We start from the raw sequence: 21,339 nt of genomic DNA on the forward strand, positions 1-21,339 counted from the left end.
ATCGCATACCTTTCTATGGCTGTGTAATATTCCATGGTGTATATGTACCACATTTTCTTTATAATCCAGTCTATCATTGATCAACATTTGGGTTGGTTCCATGACTTTGCTTTTGTAAATAGTGCTGCAATAAGCATATGTGTGCGTGTGTCCTTATAGTAGAATGATTTACATTACTTTGAGTATATACTGAGTAATGGGATTACTGGGTCAAATGGCATTTCTGGTTCTAGATCCTTGAGAAATTGCCATACTGTCTTCCACAATCGTTGAACTAATTTGCGTTCCCAACAACAGTGTAAAAGCATTCCTATTTCTTCACAGCCTTGCCAGCATCTATTGTTTCTTGACTTTTTTAAATAATCACCATTCTAACTAACTGGTGTGAAATGGTATCTCATTGTGGTTTTGATTTGCATTTCTGTAATGACCGGTGATGTTGAGCTTTTTTTCATATGTTTCTTGGCGGTGTAAATGTCTTCTTTTGATAAGTGTCAGTTCATACCCTTTGCCCACTTTTTGATGGGGTTGTTTTTTACTTGTAAATTTGTTTAAGTTCCTTATAAATTCTGGATATTAGATCTTTGTCAGATGGGTAGATTACAAAAATTTTCTCCCATTCTGTAGGTTGCCTGTTCACTCTAATGCTAGTTTCTTGTGTTGTGCAGAAGCTCTTTAGTTTAATTAGACCCCGTTTGTCAATTGTGGCTTTTGTTGCAATTGCTTTGATGTTTTTATCATGAAGTCTTTGCCCATGCCATTGTCCTGAATGGTATTGCCTAGGTTTTCTTCTAGGGTTTTTATGGTTTGGGGTTTTACATTTAAGTCTTTAATCCATCTTGAGTTAATTTTTGTATAAAGTGTAAGGAAGGGGTCTGGTTTCAGTTTTTCTCACATGGCTAGCCAGTTCTCCCACCACCATTTATTGAATAGGAGATCTTTTCCCCATTGCTTGTTTCTGTCAGGTTTGTCAAAGATCAGATGGTTGTAGATGTGTAGTGCTATTTCTGAGGTCTCTGTTATGTTCCTTTGGTCTATATGTCTGTTTTGGTACCAGTACCATGCTGTTTTGGTCACTGTAGTCTTATAGTATAGTTTGAATTCAGGTAGCATGATGCCTCCAGCTTGATTCTTTTTGCTTAGGATTGTGTTGGCTAGACGAGATCTCCTTTGATTCCCTGTAAAATTTAAAGTAGTTTTTCCTAATTCTGTGAAGAATGTCAGTGGTAGTTTGATGGGAATAGCATTAAATCTATGAATTACTTTGGGCACTATGGCCATTTTCATGATATATTGATTCTTCCTATCCATGAGCATGGAATGTTTTTCCATTTGTTTGTGTCCTCTCTTATTTCCTTGAGCAGTTATTTGTAGTTCTCCTTGAAGAGGTCCTTCAGGTCCCTTGTCACCTGTATCCTAGACATTTTATTCTCTTTGTAGCAATTATGAATGGGAGTTTATTCTTGATTTGGTTATCTATTGTAGGCATAAAGGAATGCTTGTGATTTTTGCACATTGATTTTGTATCCTGAGACTTTGCTGAAGTTGCTTACCAGCTTAAGGAGTTTTGGGGCTGAGATAATGGGGTTTTCTAAATATAAAATCATGTCATCTGCAAATAGAGACAATTTAACTTCCTCTCTTCCTATTTGAATACCCTTTATTTCTTTCTCTTGCCTGAGTGCCCTGGCCAGAACTTCCAATACTATGTTGAATAGGAGCGATGAGAGAGGGCATCCTTGTCTTGTACCAGTTTTCAAAGGGAATGCTTCCAGTTTTTGCCCATTTAATGTGATATTGGCTTTGGGTTTGTCATAAATAGCTCTTATTATTTTGAGATATGTTCCATTAATACCTAATTTATTGAAAATTTTAACATGAAGGGATGTTGAATTTTATCTAAGGCCTTTCTGCATCTGTTGAGATAATCATGTGGTTTTTGTCATTGGTTCTGTTTATGTGATGGATTACATTTATTGATTATGTATTTTGAACCAGCCTGGCATCCCAGGGATGAAGCCGACTTGATTGTGGTGGATAAGTTTTTGATGTGCTGCTGGATTTGCTTTGCCAGTGTTTCATTGAGGATTTTCGCATAAGTGTTCATCAGCGATATTGGCCAGAAGTTTTCTTTTTTTGAGAACCCGCTCCCGATAGTTAAGGTGGGTTCTTTTCTATTTCCTAGATGTCTCGAGTGGTTTAAGAAATAAAGGGAAAGAGCACAATAGAGAGAAATTTAAAGCTAGGTGTCCGAGGGAGACATCACATGTCAGCAGGATCCGTGATGTTCCCCGAGATATAAAACCAGCAAGTTTTTATTAGCGATTTTCAAAAGGGGAGGGAGTGCATGAATAGAGTGTGGGTCACAGAGATCACATACTTCACAAGGTAATAAAATATCACAAAGCAAGTGGAGGCAGGGCAAGATCACAGGACCGCAGGATGGGGTGAAATTAAAATTGCTAATGAAGTTTCGGGCACGCATTGTCATTGATAACATCTTATCTGGAGACAGGGTTGAGAGCAGACAACCTGTCTGACCAAAATTTATTGGGCGGGAATTCCCTCTTCCTAATAAGCCTGGGAGTGCTACTGGAGACCAGGGCTTATTTCATCCCTTTGGCTTAGCTTCCACCATAAAAGGCGGCCACCCTCAGGGGGCCGTTCATAGACCTACCCTCAGGGCGCATTCTCTTTCTCAAGGATGTTCCTTGCTGAGAAAAAGAATTCAACGGTATTTCTCCTATTTGCATTTGAAAGAAGAGAAATATGGCTGTGTTCCGCCTGGCTCACCCGTGCAGTCAGGCTCCCAGTGTTATCTCCCTTGTTCCCTGAAGATTGCTGTTATCCTGTTCCTTTTTAAAGGTGCCCAGATTTCATACTGTTCAAACACACATGCTCTATGAACAATTTGTGCAGTTAACACAATCATCACAGGGTCCTGAGGCGACACATATCCTCCTCAGTTTACGAAGAAGAGGACGGGATTAAGAGATTAAAGACAGGCATAGGAAATCGCAAGGGTATTGACTGGGGAAGTGATAAGTGTCCATGAAATTGTCACAATTTATGTTCAGAGACTGCAGTAAAGGCAGGCGTAAGACATTATAAAAGTATTAATTTGGGGATCTAATAAATGTACATGAAATCTTCACAATTTATGATCTTCTGCTGTGGCTTCAGCCAGTCCCTCTGTTCAGGGTCCCTGACTTCCCGCAACATCTCTGCACAGTTTTGGTATCAGGATGCTGCTGTCTTCATAAAATGAGTTAGGGAGGAGTCCCTCCTTTTCAATTGTTTGGATTAGTTTCAGACATAATGGTCCCAGCTCCTCTTTGTACCTCTGGTAGAATTCAGCTGTGAATCCGTCTGGTCCTGGGCTTTTTTTGGTTGGTAGACTATTAATTACTGCTTCGGTTTCAGAACTCATTATTGGTCTATTCAGGGATTCAAATTCTTCCTAGTTTAGTTTTGGGAGTGTGTATATATGTCTCCAGGAATTTATCCATTTCTTCTGGATTTTCTTGTTTACTTGTGTAGAGGTGTTTATAGTATTCTCTGATGGTAGTTTGTATTTCTGTGGGGTTAGTGGTCATATCCCCTTTATCATTTTTTATTTTGTCTATTTGATTCTTCTCTCTTTTTCTTATTATTTCAGCTAGCGGTCTTTTTTTTAACTGGTTTTTGATTGAATTGTTTTATTAAAGCCATTCCTATATATGTACTATTTCATTATGATATTTGTTTGATATTTATATCCCAAGTAACTAATGATGATGAGCTCTTTTTTTTTCATGTGCTTATTGGCTGGCTATTCTTATACTTTCTTAATGTAATGGTATCCAAATATTTTACCCATTTTTTAACTTGGTTATTTGTCTTGTTATTGAGCTGTAAGAGATTTTTTATTTTGTTTTGTTTTTTTTAACATCTTGTAGTCAAGTGTTTTTTTTTTTCCTCAGATTTATGATTTGAAAGTATTTTTTCTCTCAATATATATTTGACATTTTATTTTCTTAATGCTGGCTTTTAAGGTACAAAAAATGTTTAATGTTCCTGAAGTCTTGTTTATTAATATTTTCTTTTATGGGTTGTACTTTTTGTTTTGTTTTTTTCTAAGACCACCAGATCGGGCGCAAAGGAACCAGCGACTAGGCAAGGGTAGGAGCAAAACTGCAAGTTTATTTTGGTCACCTAGCTTCAGGGGAAGAAGGTGGGTAAGGAGAGGTCTGTTGGCCTCCGGCAAATGAGGCCCACAGAGTTCCCCGTGCTGCTCTGGACGGAGTTCCGACAGTCCCGACCGCAGTGGGGAAGCTGGGAAGTCCGCTCGTGACACTCGTCCGGAGTGGCTTTTCTGGGAGTGGGAGGGCGATAGGCGGGGCACGGGCGTGTCCGGGGGCGTTCCGCAGGTGCGACCAGGTAAATCTTGGTCTCTTCAGATTGACGTCACCTGGCGCATGCCCAGTTGGTCTGCACCTTCCCGGGCATCGGCTGCATTTTCGCGCGCGCGGGAAAAGTTGGGGGATGAAGAACCCGGAAGTGCGCCATATTGCCTCCGTTCCTCCAAACACTTTTGTTGTTATATCTAAGAAATCTGTGTGTAACCCAAGATTGCGAAGATTTACGCCTGTGCTTTTTTCCTGAAAGTTTTGTAATTTTTAGTACTTACATTTATTTATTTACCTTTTTAAGTAAGAAGTCATCCTTTTATGAAATAAGTGTAGACTTGAGGGATATCCATCTGCAAAAAGAGAAATTAGAACTTTACCTCATATCACACATAAAAATTAACTCAATAGAATCATGTTTCTTTATCTTATGATACTTATTCTTTCTTAATAGATTTTAAATTTCACCTTTAGTACACACAAAGATGCAAATGAATTATTTTGAAGTTTTAAATGAAATAATTTTATTTGGAGTGATTTTTGTTGTAATTATTGCTTGATTGATTTTTCCCCATGTGCTCTGGAATTTTGGTTTGCAAGCTAATTTTGAGTGATGAAACATTCTGTCCCACCTTCCTTACCTAATGATTCTGTAGTGTTGTGGTTTCTCTCTGCTCAGTCCTGTGGCACTTCACTCAAAAATATGTCCGTTGGTAGTTTTTCACATGAAGTTTTTTCCCCTTTGTAAGGTTGAGAATATGAGAATGCACACATGGAGCCAGTGAAGGGATTGTCCTAGTTCCTTTCAGCCTTGTTTTTGTGCTCTTCCTCCTTAGGCCCACAGCTTGTGTAAATGCATAGCCTGGACAGTAAATCTGGCTGAAGTTTTTTCTTTGCAGAGTATGCTTTTGATTCACGGTTCTTCTCTGGAAAGGAGCACCTGACAGCCACTGCTGATACCTGAATTCTGAGCCCCAAAATGTTGAACTCTATTGAACTTGGGTGTCCTTTGACTCCTTTTTCTATGTTCATTTTAGAGCACAGTTAGTGTACTGAAACAGGAGTTTACCATCCCATGTTGACTGGAGTTTATAATGTTTTCTTTAGTTACAGAAATAACGCAAGCTTTAATTTTAATAATTCATTTATAGGGGCATAAGGGATATTGACATTACCCGGCACACTATATTTCTTGAAAGTAAAAGAAATTAGATGTGAAACATGTATGATAAACTAGATACATAGATGTATGTGTAACTTTGTACTTTCTGCTTTTTTAAAATATAAAAATAATTTAATGAACAACACATTAATATATGTGAAAGACAAAGTTCTCTCTTTTTCCTCCCTCTCCTCTTTCTATTCTCTGATCTTCCTGAGCCCCATGAATCCCACTGCTCGGAGATAAACATTTCTAACTTCATATGTTTCCTTCCATACTTTTCCTAAGTACAAACAGATTTTCTGTATAGCTTCTCCTCTGTCTCCTGGAGGTTTATTTGTTTTATAAACTAAAATGAATTCATACTGCATACATTATTTTGCAGGTTACTGTTTCGTGTAATACTGATATGTGTCATTGGATCTGCCCTTGTGATTCCATGTAGACCATTTACATAATGGCGTCATGGTATTCACTGGATGCGTGTACCGTGACTTATTTCTTGTTTCCTTTGCTTTTGTACATTTAGATTGTGTCCAGCTTTTCTCTATTTAGACTAAACTGCACTATGCATTTTACGTACACATCTTTGCATACTCATGCTGGTGTTGCTCTGCAAGAAAATGCTAGAAATGGGCTCCTGGGATAGGTAATTTCCTATTTTCTTGTGTTTTATTTTTATAACTTTGTATAAATGCTCACTTTGTTTTGTTTACTGTTGATACCAGCACATCACTGGAAGCGTGGTATGTCCTCATTAGTTTTTGTTTAGTTGTTTTTTGGACAATATTGCCTGATGAGTGTTCTTTGTGGAAGATTCAGTTTACAGTGATCTGGATGGTAACACAGTGCCAACACAATTCAGAACATCCATTTCTGCATTTTAGTCAACATACAGGTCTGACCAAAGAAGGAAATACTTTGCTCATTGTCATGCTTCTGGGATACTATCTTTACTTATTTGATAGCTTGATACTCAGGAGTGTGAATCATAATTTTGATTAGATTGACATATCTACATCATAGATTTCCATTCTTCACAAAGGTTTATACTAGTAGCTTCATCTTTTAGCACCACTCTTAGAATTTCAGATTGTATTCTTTCTTCTATCCTGCTGTTTCTTCATAAGGCCTATGCATTTCTAATGTATTTTTATGTTTTAAACTATGTTAGTAATAAGCAATACATTTTTATTTTTCATCTATTGCTGTTTATTGAGTTATTAACTGCTATTTAAATTCACTTGCAAAAGACATTTTCCAAAAAATAATACATTCAAGTGTTCTATCTTAGGTACAGTGTAATCTGTGGCTGTTAACAGTTTTCTTTTACTTTATTTATTCATTCATTATTTATTTAATTTTTTTTCTTTGTTTGAGACAGTGTCTCACTCTGTTGCCCAGGCTGGAGAACATTGGTACTATCTTGGCTTACTACAACCTCTGCCTCCTGGGTTCAAGCAATTCTCAAGCATCAGCCCCCTTTAGCTGCGATTAAAGGTGTGTGCCACCACACCCGGTTAATTTTTATATTTTTAGTAGAGACAGGGTTTTGCCATGTTGGCCAGGTTACTCTCGAACTCTTGGCCTCAATTGATCTGCCCACTTCGGCCTCCTAAAGCGCTGGGATTACATATGTGAGCCACTGTGCCTGGCCAGTTTCCTTTTACTTTTAAGGAAATACCATAATATTATTTAGCCCTGTAGGGTCTAAATTGTACCACTCTGATAGACGTTTCCTACATTTCTTTAGTTTATACTTAGTATTGGTAACATCTTTTTGTTTTCTCTCATTATCTTTCATCTACTCTCCATGGGACCTTCTTTCCTCACCATTTTACCAGAACAGCTCGTGTCTGGGTCACCACCAGTGACCTCTTGTTGCCAAGTTCTTGGGTCAAATCTCAGTCTTTGTTTTATTTGACCTATAAATAACATTTGACATACTTGTTTCAGGGACATCTCATACACCTTGTTTTTCCCAGACCTCACTGGCCACTGTGTCTCATTGTCTTTACTGGTTTGTCCTCATCTCCACAGCTAAATGTTAGATACCCCAGGTCATAGCCTTTAAACATCATCACTGTCTACGCTTATTCTTTCAGTGCGTTCATATATGATCCTGACTTGAAATAATTGACTTTGTGCTGATGATTCCCTGCTTAATAGCTGTAGCCCTGACCTCTCTTCTGAGTTCCGGACTTGAATGTACAGCTGCCAACCTAACATCTATAGCTAATTTCTTTTTTTTTTTTTTTTTTTTTTCTAATTATACTTCAAGTTCTAGGGTACATGTGCACAACATGCAGGTTTGTTACATATGTATACATGTGCCATGTTGGTGTGCTGCACCCATTAACTCGTCATTTACATTAGGTCTATCTCCTAATGCTATCCCTGCCCCTTCCCAGTTAATTTCTTTTAGACAACCCAATCTCAATATGTTAAAATGGAACTACTGATTTCAGCCCTCTTCCTCCCCCCACCTACCACATCCCCCAAACAATGACCTTCTTTTTGTAGTCTTTCCCATGTCACAAAATAGAGCTCTTTGTAGGTGTTCACGTCATCAATCTTTTGCTGTCATCCTTGATTCTTCTCCTCCTTTATGGGACATCCTGCTGATCCCACTTTCACAGTTGACTCAGAATTGGGCTCCATTTTACCATCACCACTGCTACCACTCAGGTCTAAATTATCATTGTATCTCCCCTAGAGTCATAAAGTAGTGTCCTGTTTGTCTCCCTGCTTCTGCTCTTGCTATAGTCTATGGTCAACAATATAGCCAGAGTGTTTCTTTCAAAATACATCAGATCATGACACATTTCTCAAAACCTTTCACTCAGAGTGGAAACTAAGGCTTTACAATCATCTACAAGGATACCCAGGGTCTCTTTTCCCCACTCTGAGGCCTTAATGTTGGACTTTATTTTCCTTACACCTCTTCCCTGCCCTCAATACACACATTCATTTTGCTCAGCTGACTCTAGTCATACTGGCTTTGTTTGTTTGTTTGTTTGTTGCCATTCTTTAAGCATTCCCAGCAAGCTGTTGCCTCTGGATCCTTATACTTGCTGTATTTTACCTGGAACGTTCTTCCCAAATATCTGTATCCATATGACTTATCCTCTCACTTCCATCAGGTGTCTGCTCAAATATACTCTTTCTCTGTGTTATTACCGTGTTGTCACCCCTCCACATGGCTTTATTTTCTTTCTAACTCATAAATATGTATAAAACTTATCTGATATGCTTTTCTGACATGCTTTATATTTATTTTTGCTTGTCTTTTACTGGATTGTGAGCTCTTTGTAGCAGATACTATGCATGTTTGGTCAGTGTTATATTTCCAGAATTTACAACAATGCCTGTCACAAGTTGATGTCATAAACATTTGTGGAAGAATGAATGAGTAAATGAGGGAAGTAAGATATGGATGTGATGAGTGGGCATAAGTTCTACTATTAAATGGGGAGGAATATTTGAATGGGATCCTATTTGATAATTTCTCAGTTCATTGGTGAAATAAGGCAAATTGCCTTATTTTCCTTTGTTCCTTACTGTTCCATGAGTTTCTTAGGAACAGGGGCCATATCTTAATCGTCATGGTAATCCTGTTGCCTAGCACCGGGTCTTAAACATAGTAGGCATAACAAGTTATGTGGTCAGTAAACTTACTTTGTGGGTTCATCTAGAACCCAAAGTCATTTATCAAAAGTAATTTTAAAAATTGGGCATGGAAAAAAGAAAATAAAAATATGCTTTATATACCTCTCTTTTTCCAGAATGTAGGTTTTATAATCTGGATCCAAGAATTCTAGGAGATCCAAGAAGAGTTTGGCCTCTAAAACCCCTGAAGTAGTATGCCTAATATTAATTTTTAAAAAAAATTTTAGACCACAGGGTTTGGCTCTGTCACCAAGGCTGGAGTGCAGTGTAGTACAGTTACAGCTCACTGCATCCTTGAACTCCTGGGCTTAAGTGATCCTTCTGCCTCAGCCCACGAAGTAGCTAGGACTACAGGCACATGCCACTATCCTTGGCTAATTTTTATTTTATTTATTTTAGATACGGGGTCTCAATATTTTGCCCAGGCTGGTCTCGAACTCCTGGCCTCAAGCAACCCTCTTGCTTCAGCCTCCCAAAGTGCTGGGATTACAGGCGTGAGCCCCTGCACCTGGCCAGTATGCCTAATTTGATGTGTGTGTGTGTGGTGTGTGTGTGTGTGTGTGTGTGTGTGTGTTTGTGACTTTGTATTCATGTGAGTGCACGTGCACATTTGTTCCGTTTTCTGGGTAAAGGGCTCAGCTTCCATCAGACATGTATAGGAGTCCATGGCCCCTAAACATGAGAGCAGCTAAACTGTAACTTTGCCTGCTAATTGGCAGATGAGATGAAGCAGAGTCAGACTTTAGAGTGATGTACTCCATAGAGTGTTTTTCTGTTGCTTGTTCTGATAGGTATTTCTAAAAGTAGTATCACCGGTAATAAGGATTGCATGCTTAGTATTTTGAGTTCAGATGAAATTTGCTATAAGTAAGTGTTAGGTGCAGGGAAGTACTTTGGGTTACTTTAGGCTATGTTGGAGGAGAGTAGTAGTGGTTGAGCTCAACCTAAACTGTTTGTAATCCTTGCCTAGTTTATATGTACCACCAGTTCAGTTTGCAGTAGGCCAATAGATTTCTCAGAAATTAACCCTTATTGCCAGATATGGGAAAAAGCTACTCCCAAATAGGTTATTTGTCGTAGTAATAGGCCAACAATTTTTTTCTGTGAGTCACACTCGACACATGGAACTATCCATGTTCTTGTGAACTTGTTTGGTGATGGTGTCTGTTGTTATAGGATTTGAAAAATATTATTAGTGCTTAATAAGCTAAGCTTTGAGCTGTGTAACACACTTGACATTAATGAGATTTCATGTTAACTTTTATGCTGGGAACTGATGACTTGGTTTTGAGGTTTAATCTATTTCTGCTGTTATACACTCTAAATTAATTAGCAGTGTGCCACTGTGAATATAAAAAGTGGCAGTAGTAATCATTTCAGGGGTAAGTTTTGCCTAACCTCATTTTTCTTTCTCCATTATATGAAGTTAAATGAAATCTATTTTCTTCATTAATGTTTCTGGTTAAACTGTGATCTTGGTAGACTGCCCCCAAATTAAATACCGCTTCTGTGGTCCAAATGAGCCTTTCATTTTACTTTCTTTTTTGTGATTCTCATTAGGAGAAGCTCTTAGAGGAAATCCTTTGATCACATACGTTTCTGAGCGTGTGAATTTCATTTATCTTCTGAAACAAACTTTTAACTTGCATACATTTAAGATTCCTATCCTGAGCTAGATACGAAGCACAGTTTAGGTCCTCTTTATGAAATAGAATAATTGTTTTGTGGCCTGCATTTTTCTTTTTTTCTTTTTGTTTTTAACTTTTTATTTCCATAGATTTTTGGGGAACAGGTGGTATTTGGGTACATGAGTAAGTTCTTTAATGGTGATTTGTGAGATTTTGGTGCACCCATCTCCCGAGCAGTGTATACTGAACCCAATTCGTGGTCTTGTATCCCTCACCTGCTTCCCACTCTTTCCCCGTGAGTCCCCCAGGCTGGACTGCACCATTATAGCTAACTGCAGCTTCAAACTCCTGCGCTTAAGCAGTCCTCCCTCATCAGCCTCTGGAGTAGCTAAGACTGTAGGCACATGCCACCACAAAAAAATTATTTAATTTTTAAAATATTAAATATAACATTTAAACAATTAAATAAATTTTTAAATTTTTTTGTAGAGATGAGATCTTGCCATATTGCCCAGGCCAGTCTCAAACTCCTGGCCTGAAGTGATCCTCCTGCCTCAGTCTCCCAAACTAGTAGGATTACAGGTATGAGCCACTGTGCTGGCTTAGCCTGCATTTTTTATTGATATTTTTGAATTGGTTTCATTTACCTCTAAATGAAGTTGTAGTCTGCTTAAGTGCCATAATTCTTATCATGTTTATATTTTCAGTTCTATACTTGGATTATTTGATGACTTTCAAATCATTCAATACATCCTCTCAATTTAGAAGATTCTAAAGATGAACAGGAATTGAAAATGTGACATGAAATCTTTTTTGAATAACATTTACCCACCCTGAATACAACATATGAGACTTTTTTTTTTTTTTCCTATATGGAGTCTTGTTCTGTCGCCCAGGCAAGAGTGCATTGGTGTGTCCTCACCTCACTGCAGCCTCTGCCTCCCGGGTCCAAGCATGTCTCCTGCCTCAGCCTCCCGAGTAGCTGGGATTAGAGGTGTGTGCCACCATGCCCAGCTAATTTTGTATTTTTAGTAGAGATGGGGTTTCACATGTTGAGCAGGCTGGTCTCGAACTCCTGACCTCGTTATCTGCCTACTTCTGCCTCCCAAAGTGTTGGTATTACAGGCATGAGCCACTGCGCCTGACCACAAATGAGACCTTTGAAAACATATCTTCAAACATTTAAACAGCACAGTAAAACCAGACTTCTTACACCTATATATACATCCAAGCAATAGAGATTTTTCTCATACTATGAGGCTATAGCAATGAGTAAATTGTGTCCCTGATCTTGAATAGCTCACTGTCTAGTTGGAAAGAACAAAAAAATAAATATCAATATATTATGGCAAGTGCATTAATAGTATGCATGTAATATTTGAATGGGTAAAAGTGTGATACTGTCTTAAGATTTTACTTACAGCAAAAATATTACATGTCAAGGAAAACTTAGAACATCTTTTTGATCTTGGAACAGGCAAAGATTTCCATTTCCGTTTTTGTTTGTTTGTTTGTTTTTGTTTTGGAAATGAGGATCCCTGTCATCCAGGCAGGAAGGCAGTGGTGCGATCACAGCTCACTGCAGCCTTAACCTCCAGGGCTCAAGCAATCCTACTACCTAGCCTCCCACAGAGCTAGGACTAGGGGCACGTGCCACAATGCCTGGGTTTTATTTTTTATTTTGTAAAGATGGGAGTCTTACTTTGTTGCCGGACTGGAGATTTCTTAAATATGATACAAAAAATACTAATCATAATTAAAAACTGACGAATTGGACTAATTTAAGATTAGTCCAATTAACAGATTAACATCTGTTAATCACAAGACACTATTAAGAGAATGAAAATGTAATATACAGAGTAATAGCAAATATTTACAATTCATGTATTTAATAAGGAATGTGTATCCAGAATATATAAACAGCTTCTATAAGTGAATAAAACAGATGGATAACCATTAGAAGGATGGCAAAAGACTCCAACAGACACTTGACAAAAGAATGTATTCAAATGGCCCAACATACACAGAAAGGTATTCAACTTCATTAGTCTCTGGTGAGATGCAAATTAAAATCACAAAGAGATACCCTTACAGAATTACCAGAGTTGCTTAAATGAAAAAGACATGAAATACCATTTGTTGGTATGGATGTGGAGCAACCAGAACTCTTATAATTGCTGGCTAGTGTAATAACCACTTCAGAAAATATTTGCACTATTTACTAAATCTGGACAAATGTATATTCTATGCCTTAGCAATTCCACTGCTAAGTATATACCAGAAAAGCATATGTTCACCAAAATAGAATTACCAGCATGTCAGGGCAGCACTATTGGTATTATCTTCAATCTGGGGACTACCCAAATGCTCATTAATAGAAGAAAAAATAAGTAAGTTCTGGCATGTTTGTTACAACATGATATGACATAGTAATGAGTTGAACAATTTTTTTTTATTTTACTTTTTATAGAGATGAGATTCCGTTGTGTTACCCAGGCTGGTCTCAAACTCCTGGCCTCAACTCATCCTCCCACCTTGGCCTCCCTAAGTACGGGGATTACAGGCGTGGAGTTGAACAATCTTTATTCTCAAAATCTGAATGAATGTGTGTTGAGTGAAAGAAATCAGAACAAAAGAGTACATAATTTCATTCATATGAAGTATAAAAATAGACAAAATTAATTTATGCTGCTGCAAATCAGGGTAGTATTTGTTTTAGCAGGGTTAGTGGCTGCAAGTGAGCTCGAGAGGAGCTTCTAGGATTCTGGTGGTGTTATGTTTCTCTGCCTAAGGGCTTGTTACATAAGCTTGTTAAATTTTGTTAAACCATATGATCATTTGATATGACTTATACATCAATGAAAAGTTGTTTAAAAAGGATACCATGGATTAAACACAGGAAGGGAGAACATATGCTGGCCATAATTGTCTTTGCATCATGGGACTGTGAATAAATAGTATTCTTTTTCTTTTGCATACTTTTTTTGAATTTGCAAACCATGTTTAGTGAACTTGTATTAGTTTTATAATGCAGAAAACAAATGAGCTTAAATAAATACAAATATAAATGCGCATGTAATATTGCCAGCGTGTCAAAATCCTGTAAAGAACAAGTGAACTGTACACTTTGATGCCAGACTGGGTTAAGGAGAAGAGAGGAGGAGACACCTCTAGGCCAGTTGTCGGTAGGCAGCATATTTAACTTATTTGGTCCTCAGTTTACTTTTCTGTCAAGTAGCATTATAATTTTTAACACTTTCATAGTGTTATTGTAAATTGTAGGGATGCTTGTATGAAACACTTAGCTCAGTCCTGGACACATAGTAGGTGTTTAATAAATGGTAGCCATTATGATTCCTAAATATTATAAACAAGATGCTGGACTTTATTGCTGGTAAATAATGTATCTAGGTCTTTGTTTCTTCTCTGTATGAACCTGGTCCTCTGTATACCTCAGCAACTTGCACTGCTCTTTTTTTTTTTTTTACCTCCACTATATCTGACCATGCTTCACAAACAATTATAGTTTTTCTGTTATTTTGTTGTTGTTGTTGTTGAGATGGAGTCTCGCTCTGTCGCCCAGGCTGGAGTGCAGTGGCCGGATCTCAGCTCACTGCAAGCTCCGCCTCCCGGGTTTACACCATTCTCCTGCCTCAGCCTCCCGAGTAGCTGGGACTACAGGCACCCGCCACCTCACCCGGCTAGTTTTTTGTATTTTTAGTAGAGACGGGGTTTCACCGTGTTAGCCAGGATGGTCTCGATCTCCTGACCTCGTGATCCGCCCGTCTCGGCCTCCCAAAGTGCTGGGATTACAGGCTTGAGCCACCGCGCCCGGCCAGTTTTTCTGTTATTGACTTTCCTTCCATTTTTTTTTCTTTCTCCCAGATCTCCAGTAAGTTCCATTTTGAACTTTCTTTGTTAGCTGATTGGATGGAATTTCTCTACTTATCTGACTTACCTCAGGCCCTTTTTACATTTATATGAATTAGGATAAATACATTTAAACATTATATATACATTTAATTGGAAAATACCTTATGATAACTTCATTATGTTCCCAGTGTCACTACCGTAATTCAGTCCCTAATTATTTTAAACTGGGATTGAGGCACCAGTCTCCTAACTGGATTCTTGATCCTGGAAGAATATTACTGAAATACAAATCTAATTATGTTACTCCCTTTTTTTAAAGCCTTCCAGTGGCTTTCCCTTCCCTCTAGTTGACAATGGAGGTTCTTGGGTGTGGTTTCTAGTTCTCTTGCAGGGCTTATAGGTCTCTCCTCACCTCCTGCTATTTCTTTTTCCATGCTGTGTTCTGTGTCTTTGCTGAGTCACTTAAGGTTCCTCTATTTTGCCATATTTCAGAAGTTGCACCCTCTTAAGTTGCAGTTTCTTTCTGAAATCATTTTCACCAGTTCTTCTCTGGAAACCGTCAATTTTTTCCCTCTGAAAGATTACCTTCTCTGCGAAGCCTTCAGTGATCGCGCCTCCAGGCAGAGGATGTAATGATCTCTCTTCGTGTTCTCATAGTACTCTCTATGCGTTAATACCTCTCGTATAAAAGTTGTTATTATTCTGTAATTATTTCTCTATATCTCTGCTTTCCTTCCTATTTTCTGAGCTCCTTGAGGGCAGAGCCTGTGTCTTACTCATTTTTGTCACCCTGTTGCCTAGTATGAGATATATAAACAGAGAGAGAAAACGAGTGCATGTGTGGAACACCAGCTATAAGGGAATCGAGGAAATATAGTTTTTGGCTTCTCAACTTCTAGCAACAGTAAGACAATCTGTAAGGGGGTCTGAGTGGAGTCGAGTGAACTAAACTGTAGTATCTGCCATAATCTGGAACCCAGGAGGAGATACTGTATTTTATTGGCACTGAAACCTCAATTATTTTTTGTATTGTTGCCCTGATAGTATACAGGCTTTTTGTCTGTTTTTTTTTTTTTTTTCTTTATTTACATATCATTCATTTTTATATGTTGCTGTTTTTATAATTAAATTATAGTATATCATATTGCATTGAGTTGATGGTTTTTGCACTTTTTAATGCCCAAGAAACCAACAAGAAACAATTTTTTTTCTTTTTTGTGCATGACCAAACCAGTTTACAATGCTTGTGGGGAACCTCAAACAATAGCCAGCTGGGTAAATTGTAAGCATTGGTTAATATAGCTTACATACGTTTCCCTTTAGAAGGAAGAATAAATGCATTTATTTGTGTTCTAATGTAATATATTTGTTTTCTGTTGCTGCTGTCTTATATTACCACAAACTTTGCAGCTTTAAAACAATGCAACTGATTATTTTACAGTTCCCGTAGGACAGAAATTTGACAGACTTGGTTGAATCTCTTTTTAGAGCCACACAAGGCCAAAATCAAGGTGCCAACAAGGCTGTGTTCTTTTCCAGAGGCTCTGGAGAAGATCTTGTTTCTGTGTTCTTTCATGGTGTTGGTAGGTTTAATTCCTCGTGGTTGTAGGACTGAGGTCTGCATTATCTTACTGGATATCACCTGAGGGCTGTTCTCAGTGTCTACAGGCTGCCTACGTTCCTTGGCCTGTGGTTCCCTTTTCTTCCTCTTCAAAGCCAACAACTGTGGGTTGAGTTCCCTACTGCTTAAAATCTCTCCTGCCTCTTCCCCCATGGCTTATCTCTGACACTCACTCTCCCTGATCCTCATTGAGAAATGTCCTCTGCTTTAAGGGGACTTGTGATTAGCTTGGTCCTACTCAGATAATTCAGGATAATCTCCTTACTTCGAGGTCTGTACCATTAATCACACCTGCCATTTTCTTTGCCATGCCGTGTTACATGGTCACAGCTTCTAGGCATAAGGATATGGCCATCACTGGGGACCCATAAGTCTACTTACCATATATGGCAACTGTCAAGTTGATCTAAAAGAGTGAGTTCTAAGTATTTGTTATGTGATGATGCCCTGGTAATTATTGATTACATGATTTATTACTTTATTATTATTTAAATTGTGTCTTAATGAATAACATGATGTAGACTTAAGTAGCCAAACCAAGCTATTACATTATCCTTCTATGAGTCACAACAAGCTATTGGTATTGATAAACTAAGCCTTAAGTTTTTCTTCTGTTTAACTGAGATTCTTAAGAAAAAAACTAAGTGGAATTGGATAGACACTAAACTAAGAAGTTATAGAACAAATAATATTTTTCTTTGACTAAATGCAGATATGGTCTTCATCCTTTTGGTTTCAAAGACTGTAATTAATGAATTGACATTTTCTCCCTGTGGAATCTCTCAGATTAGTAAACGGAGAGTGAGAATTTCAGCTGATTGCTTGAGGATTGGCAGGAGGTACCACATAATAAACCCGTCAAACACTATTAATTACCTACCTGTTTGGATGGAAAACACGCCTTTTAATAGTTCAAGGTTGATTGTCTGAATATTCTACTTCTTTCTGGGTCACAGTAGCGTTATTCAGATGAATAATTAATTTCTTAATTAACCTAAATAATAAATACTTTAAATGTGTTGTCAAGGAAACAAATATGAGTATCTCATGGTTGGGATATTAGATTGGTAAAAAATAAAATACCAATTATTTGCTTTATAAATATTTCTGAGGGATTATTTAACTAATGCACTATGCTGTTTTTCTCTTTTCCCTATTTTATTTTTATTTTTTGGCAAATGATTGAGAGAGGAACAATATGTTGATAGTACTCTTTTAACATTTATTTTGTAACAAGCCAAGATTAATGGATTTTTAAATTTATCTGTCTTGATGTTTAATATCTGATCATTTTAAGCAGTCACATTATCACTATCTTTCCTGTTCTTATGAGAATGCATTTTTGCCCTTGCTAGGATGAAGTAGGTGTTCCAGGTAGCAATTCAGCTGACCTATTACGCTGGACCACTGCTACCACCATGAAAGTCCTTTCCAACACCACGACCACCACCAAGGCGGTGCTGCAGGCCGTCAGTGATGGGCAGTGGTGGAAGAAGTCCTTAACTTACCTTCGACCCCTTCAGGTAAGCAATGCGTCTATCTTTTTAAAATCAATTGCATGGTTTATATAAATTCATTAGCATGTTTCACTTGTTTTCACTGTTCCATCTTTATCTTGTCTAGATTGTTAAAACAATCTCTTAAGAAATGTAGGCCTCTCATCAGATAGGGAATGAGTAATCTGTTTTATAGAATGTAATATACTCCCATGGAGTACTTGCAAAGGACACTAATAGAGATTTAGGTAAGGCTTGGTTTATGTATCAGAATTTAGTGAGATGAAAAGAAAAATTTTATCAATGCTTACTTGCTTTTGCTATACTTCTACAGGCTGGTAGTTGAGGAAGAGTGCTAGGAGACAGATTGGGGGCTCTCAGGAAAGAAAACAGTTGAACAGATTCTTGTTTCCATTCTGGAAGTCAAAGTCAGGGCAGGGAGTAGAGCAACTGAGTTTGCTCTGCATTCTCATACTGCAGTCCTTTAATCTTACATCTTACACTGGAAAACAAAGAGGAAAAACATACAACTATTAGCAGTTCGCCTCAAACAAACACTCCTTGTGCATCTCATTCATTCATTCAGCAAATACTTATTAGGCATTATTTTCCTGTCAAATACTGTCCTAATTACTGGGAATATGGTGGAGAAACACTTCAGTCTAATTCCCTTCTCCTGTGGAACTTATATGTCAGTAAGGGAGACACAGAAAATACATATTTGTATAATAATGTAATGGCAGGTGATAACAAGCATGACAAAGATTACATATGCAAGGTAGGTAGATCCTGAGGACGGAAGTTCTGATTGAGATGGAGAAGTTAGGATTTTCAGAAAAGGAGTCACTTTGAGCAGAAATATGATTGAACCAAGGAGAACAAATACAAACCCTAGCTTCCCCGTACTGGGGCAGCACACTTGACATCTGCATAGAACATAAAAGGGGCCAGTGTGGTCTGAGCTGAGTGAACAATGGGGAGAATGGTAGAAGATGAGATCAGAAGGTGGTGGGGAGGCCCATCATTGAAAGCCTCATGTAGACTGTGATAACAAATACAGAGTTTGTTTTAAGTAACATGGAAAGCTTTTGGAGAATTTCGGCAACGCTGTTGTATGATCCAACTTTACTTTTACTATGCTAATTTAAGTGCTGTAGAAAGAGAAGAAAAGAGACAGTGAGATCAGTCCTCCTGATGAGAGAAGTGGGTAGTTTGAACCAGGGTAGTGACAAAGGCAGTGAGAAGAGGTTGGTTTGGGGATGTATTTTTTAGACCTGCTGGTGGTCTGGATGTAGAAGAAAGAGGAGACCTAAGGACAGTGGTCCCTACAGTTGGATAAGTGAAGATGCCATTTACTGAGACACTATTAAATCTCAGCTGTAATTTTTATCATTTGCAGCGGCAGCTTCATCATTTCCCTAGACTATGTATGCTTGGCATAAAGTAACCACAATAAACCTTGGAGGAATGGGTGAATTCCTTTTACTTGCCTTTCCCAGTAAGGAGCCTTACAATCTATTTGGAGAGAGCAAAACATAAAGATAATTATCTATAATCTAGGCATACTAAAGTTCTTGCTAATCTGCAGTGCTGGTAACAAGTCTTAAAGCCATGTGTGGGTGGTAGTTGTGAAGGAGATGGGGATCATGAAAGGGACACAGTCATATGATCTTGCATCCATCTGGCAAGGATTCAGCAGGTAAGGTCTGAACTGGGCCTGGAAGGAAAGTTAGGATCTAACCAGGCAGTTGGCATGGCAGGACCCTCACAGTGGGAGACGACATAGAAGCTGATAGGATGCATAAAGTGGGCAGTTTGGTTGAGGTGGAAAGTTAGCCTTTAATGTTAGTTAACATTTAAAAACCTCAAATCATATTCCACGTAGTTTAGTTGTTAGGCTGTTGGTTGTTTGCCTCGTTCAGAGCTACTAAAGGATTTTTAAGCAGAGCAGCAACACGGACAAGATGATGTTTTCAAGTGGTTATTCTGACTGTAGTGTAGAAAACTCACCATGTGAACAACATTGACTACTTCAGTGTTTCTAATTCATTGATGTCAAAGTGACTGGGAAAAGAAAAAGGCACTGCAGGGTGGGGTTGATGTGCTGCTCTTAGCATGTAGTAGTTATCCTTTATTCTCTGCTGGGTATCTGTGACTCTGGCTCTCTTTTTAGGTCATGGGAAGCGCAGGAGGCATTGATCAGTTTCTCCTGAAATCAGCCTTTTCTTCCTCCCTCTCTCCCTTCTTTCCTTGCTTTTACTTCTTCTACCTCCTTGTCTTCTCTTTCTTTTTATCCGTTGTTCTTTACTTTTTTCTTTTTAGGGGCAAAAATGTGGTGGTGCATATCAAATTGGAACTACAGCCAATGAAGATCTAGAGAAACAAGGGTGTCATCCTTTTTATGAATCTGTCATCTCAAATCCTTTTGTCACTGAGGTAAGGACAGTGTGTCTAAGAACATAGATACAACTGTCATGCTGTTGTAGACAATAGAAACAAAAACTAAAATTTTCCTGAAAATGGGCTTTTTATCTTGGTTCTTACTCATGTTAATCATTGGTTTTTACATATGTTTTTGGTATATATTATGACACATTATGAGATTAAAATCTGTTTAAAAATGTTTCATAAAAAATATGCTTTAGTTTCTGAGCAGTTATTATTCAGGTCACCAGAAAGCACAACATCCTATAATTGTGTTTTCTAAGCATATATTTGTAGGACAAAAGGCACCCTATTACACAGTGAAACTGCTTCTTTTGTCTAGTCTGAAGGAACCTATGACACTTATCAGCTTGTTCCAGTGGAAAGTTTTGCGGAAGTATTGCTGAGAACTGGAAAACTGGCAGAGGCTAAAAATAAAGGAGAAGAAGTATTTCCAACAACTGAAGGTAAGAGAGAAGGTTCTAGTTCCTTGACAGTGTGTAACTCTAGGTGTACATTGTTAACCAAGAATGTACGAATGAACAAGAGTTTGGAAAAGACATTTTTCAGTAATTTTGAATTGCATAACTTGACACTATCATTCATTCATTCATCCATTTTGTTTAAAACATTTATTGAGAACCTACTGTTTTCAGGATTTGTACTTATATTGAGGATTTAAAGGGATGAATATTATTCCTCTTTAACTGGCTAGTTATGTAAAGTGATTCTCATCGTGAATGGAAAAAATGCTCAATAAATTGTATTTCCTGATTTTATGCTTAATAGAATGTAGATCGTATTTGATCTTCAGATTTTTCTGCTTGGTGGAATATCTTTCCATGTGGAAATTTTTGAAAATAATTAAATGCATGCAAGTTTACCAAAGACAGCTTACAATTTATACCTTTTTTCCCTTTAGCCTCCTTCTTTTTAAGGTTCTAGGATAGTTTCTTTGACTGTGTCTTTTCAGTTCCCCGCTCTCTGCTCTGCCATCCTTAGAGAATATCTCATAATTCCAAGGCCGCTGGAGAATATCTCATAATTCCAAGGCCGCTGGAGAATATCTCATAATTCC

At 37.9% G+C, this 21,339-nt stretch overlaps 1 protein-coding gene across 2 annotated transcripts in view; it reads left to right on the top strand.

Moving 5' to 3' along the window:
- The window catches only part of NBAS (NBAS subunit of NRZ tethering complex), a 426,675-nt gene that overhangs the window by 249,291 nt on the left and 156,045 nt on the right, over nt 1-21,339 (top strand). For both annotated transcript variants that reach the window (XM_033176517.1, XM_033176518.1), the window contains 3 exons: nt 17,697-17,864; nt 20,160-20,273; nt 20,605-20,728. In XM_033176517.1, the coding sequence (XP_033032408.1) occupies nt 17,697-17,864; nt 20,160-20,273; nt 20,605-20,728 (406 nt within the window). The remainder of the gene's footprint in view (nt 1-17,696; nt 17,865-20,159; nt 20,274-20,604; nt 20,729-21,339) is intronic.

The sequence above is a fragment of the Trachypithecus francoisi genome, unplaced genomic scaffold (assembly GCF_009764315.1).
Source record: "Trachypithecus francoisi isolate TF-2019V2 unplaced genomic scaffold, Tfra_2.0 Lachesis_group17, whole genome shotgun sequence".
NCBI lineage: Eukaryota > Metazoa > Chordata > Mammalia > Primates > Cercopithecidae > Trachypithecus > Trachypithecus francoisi.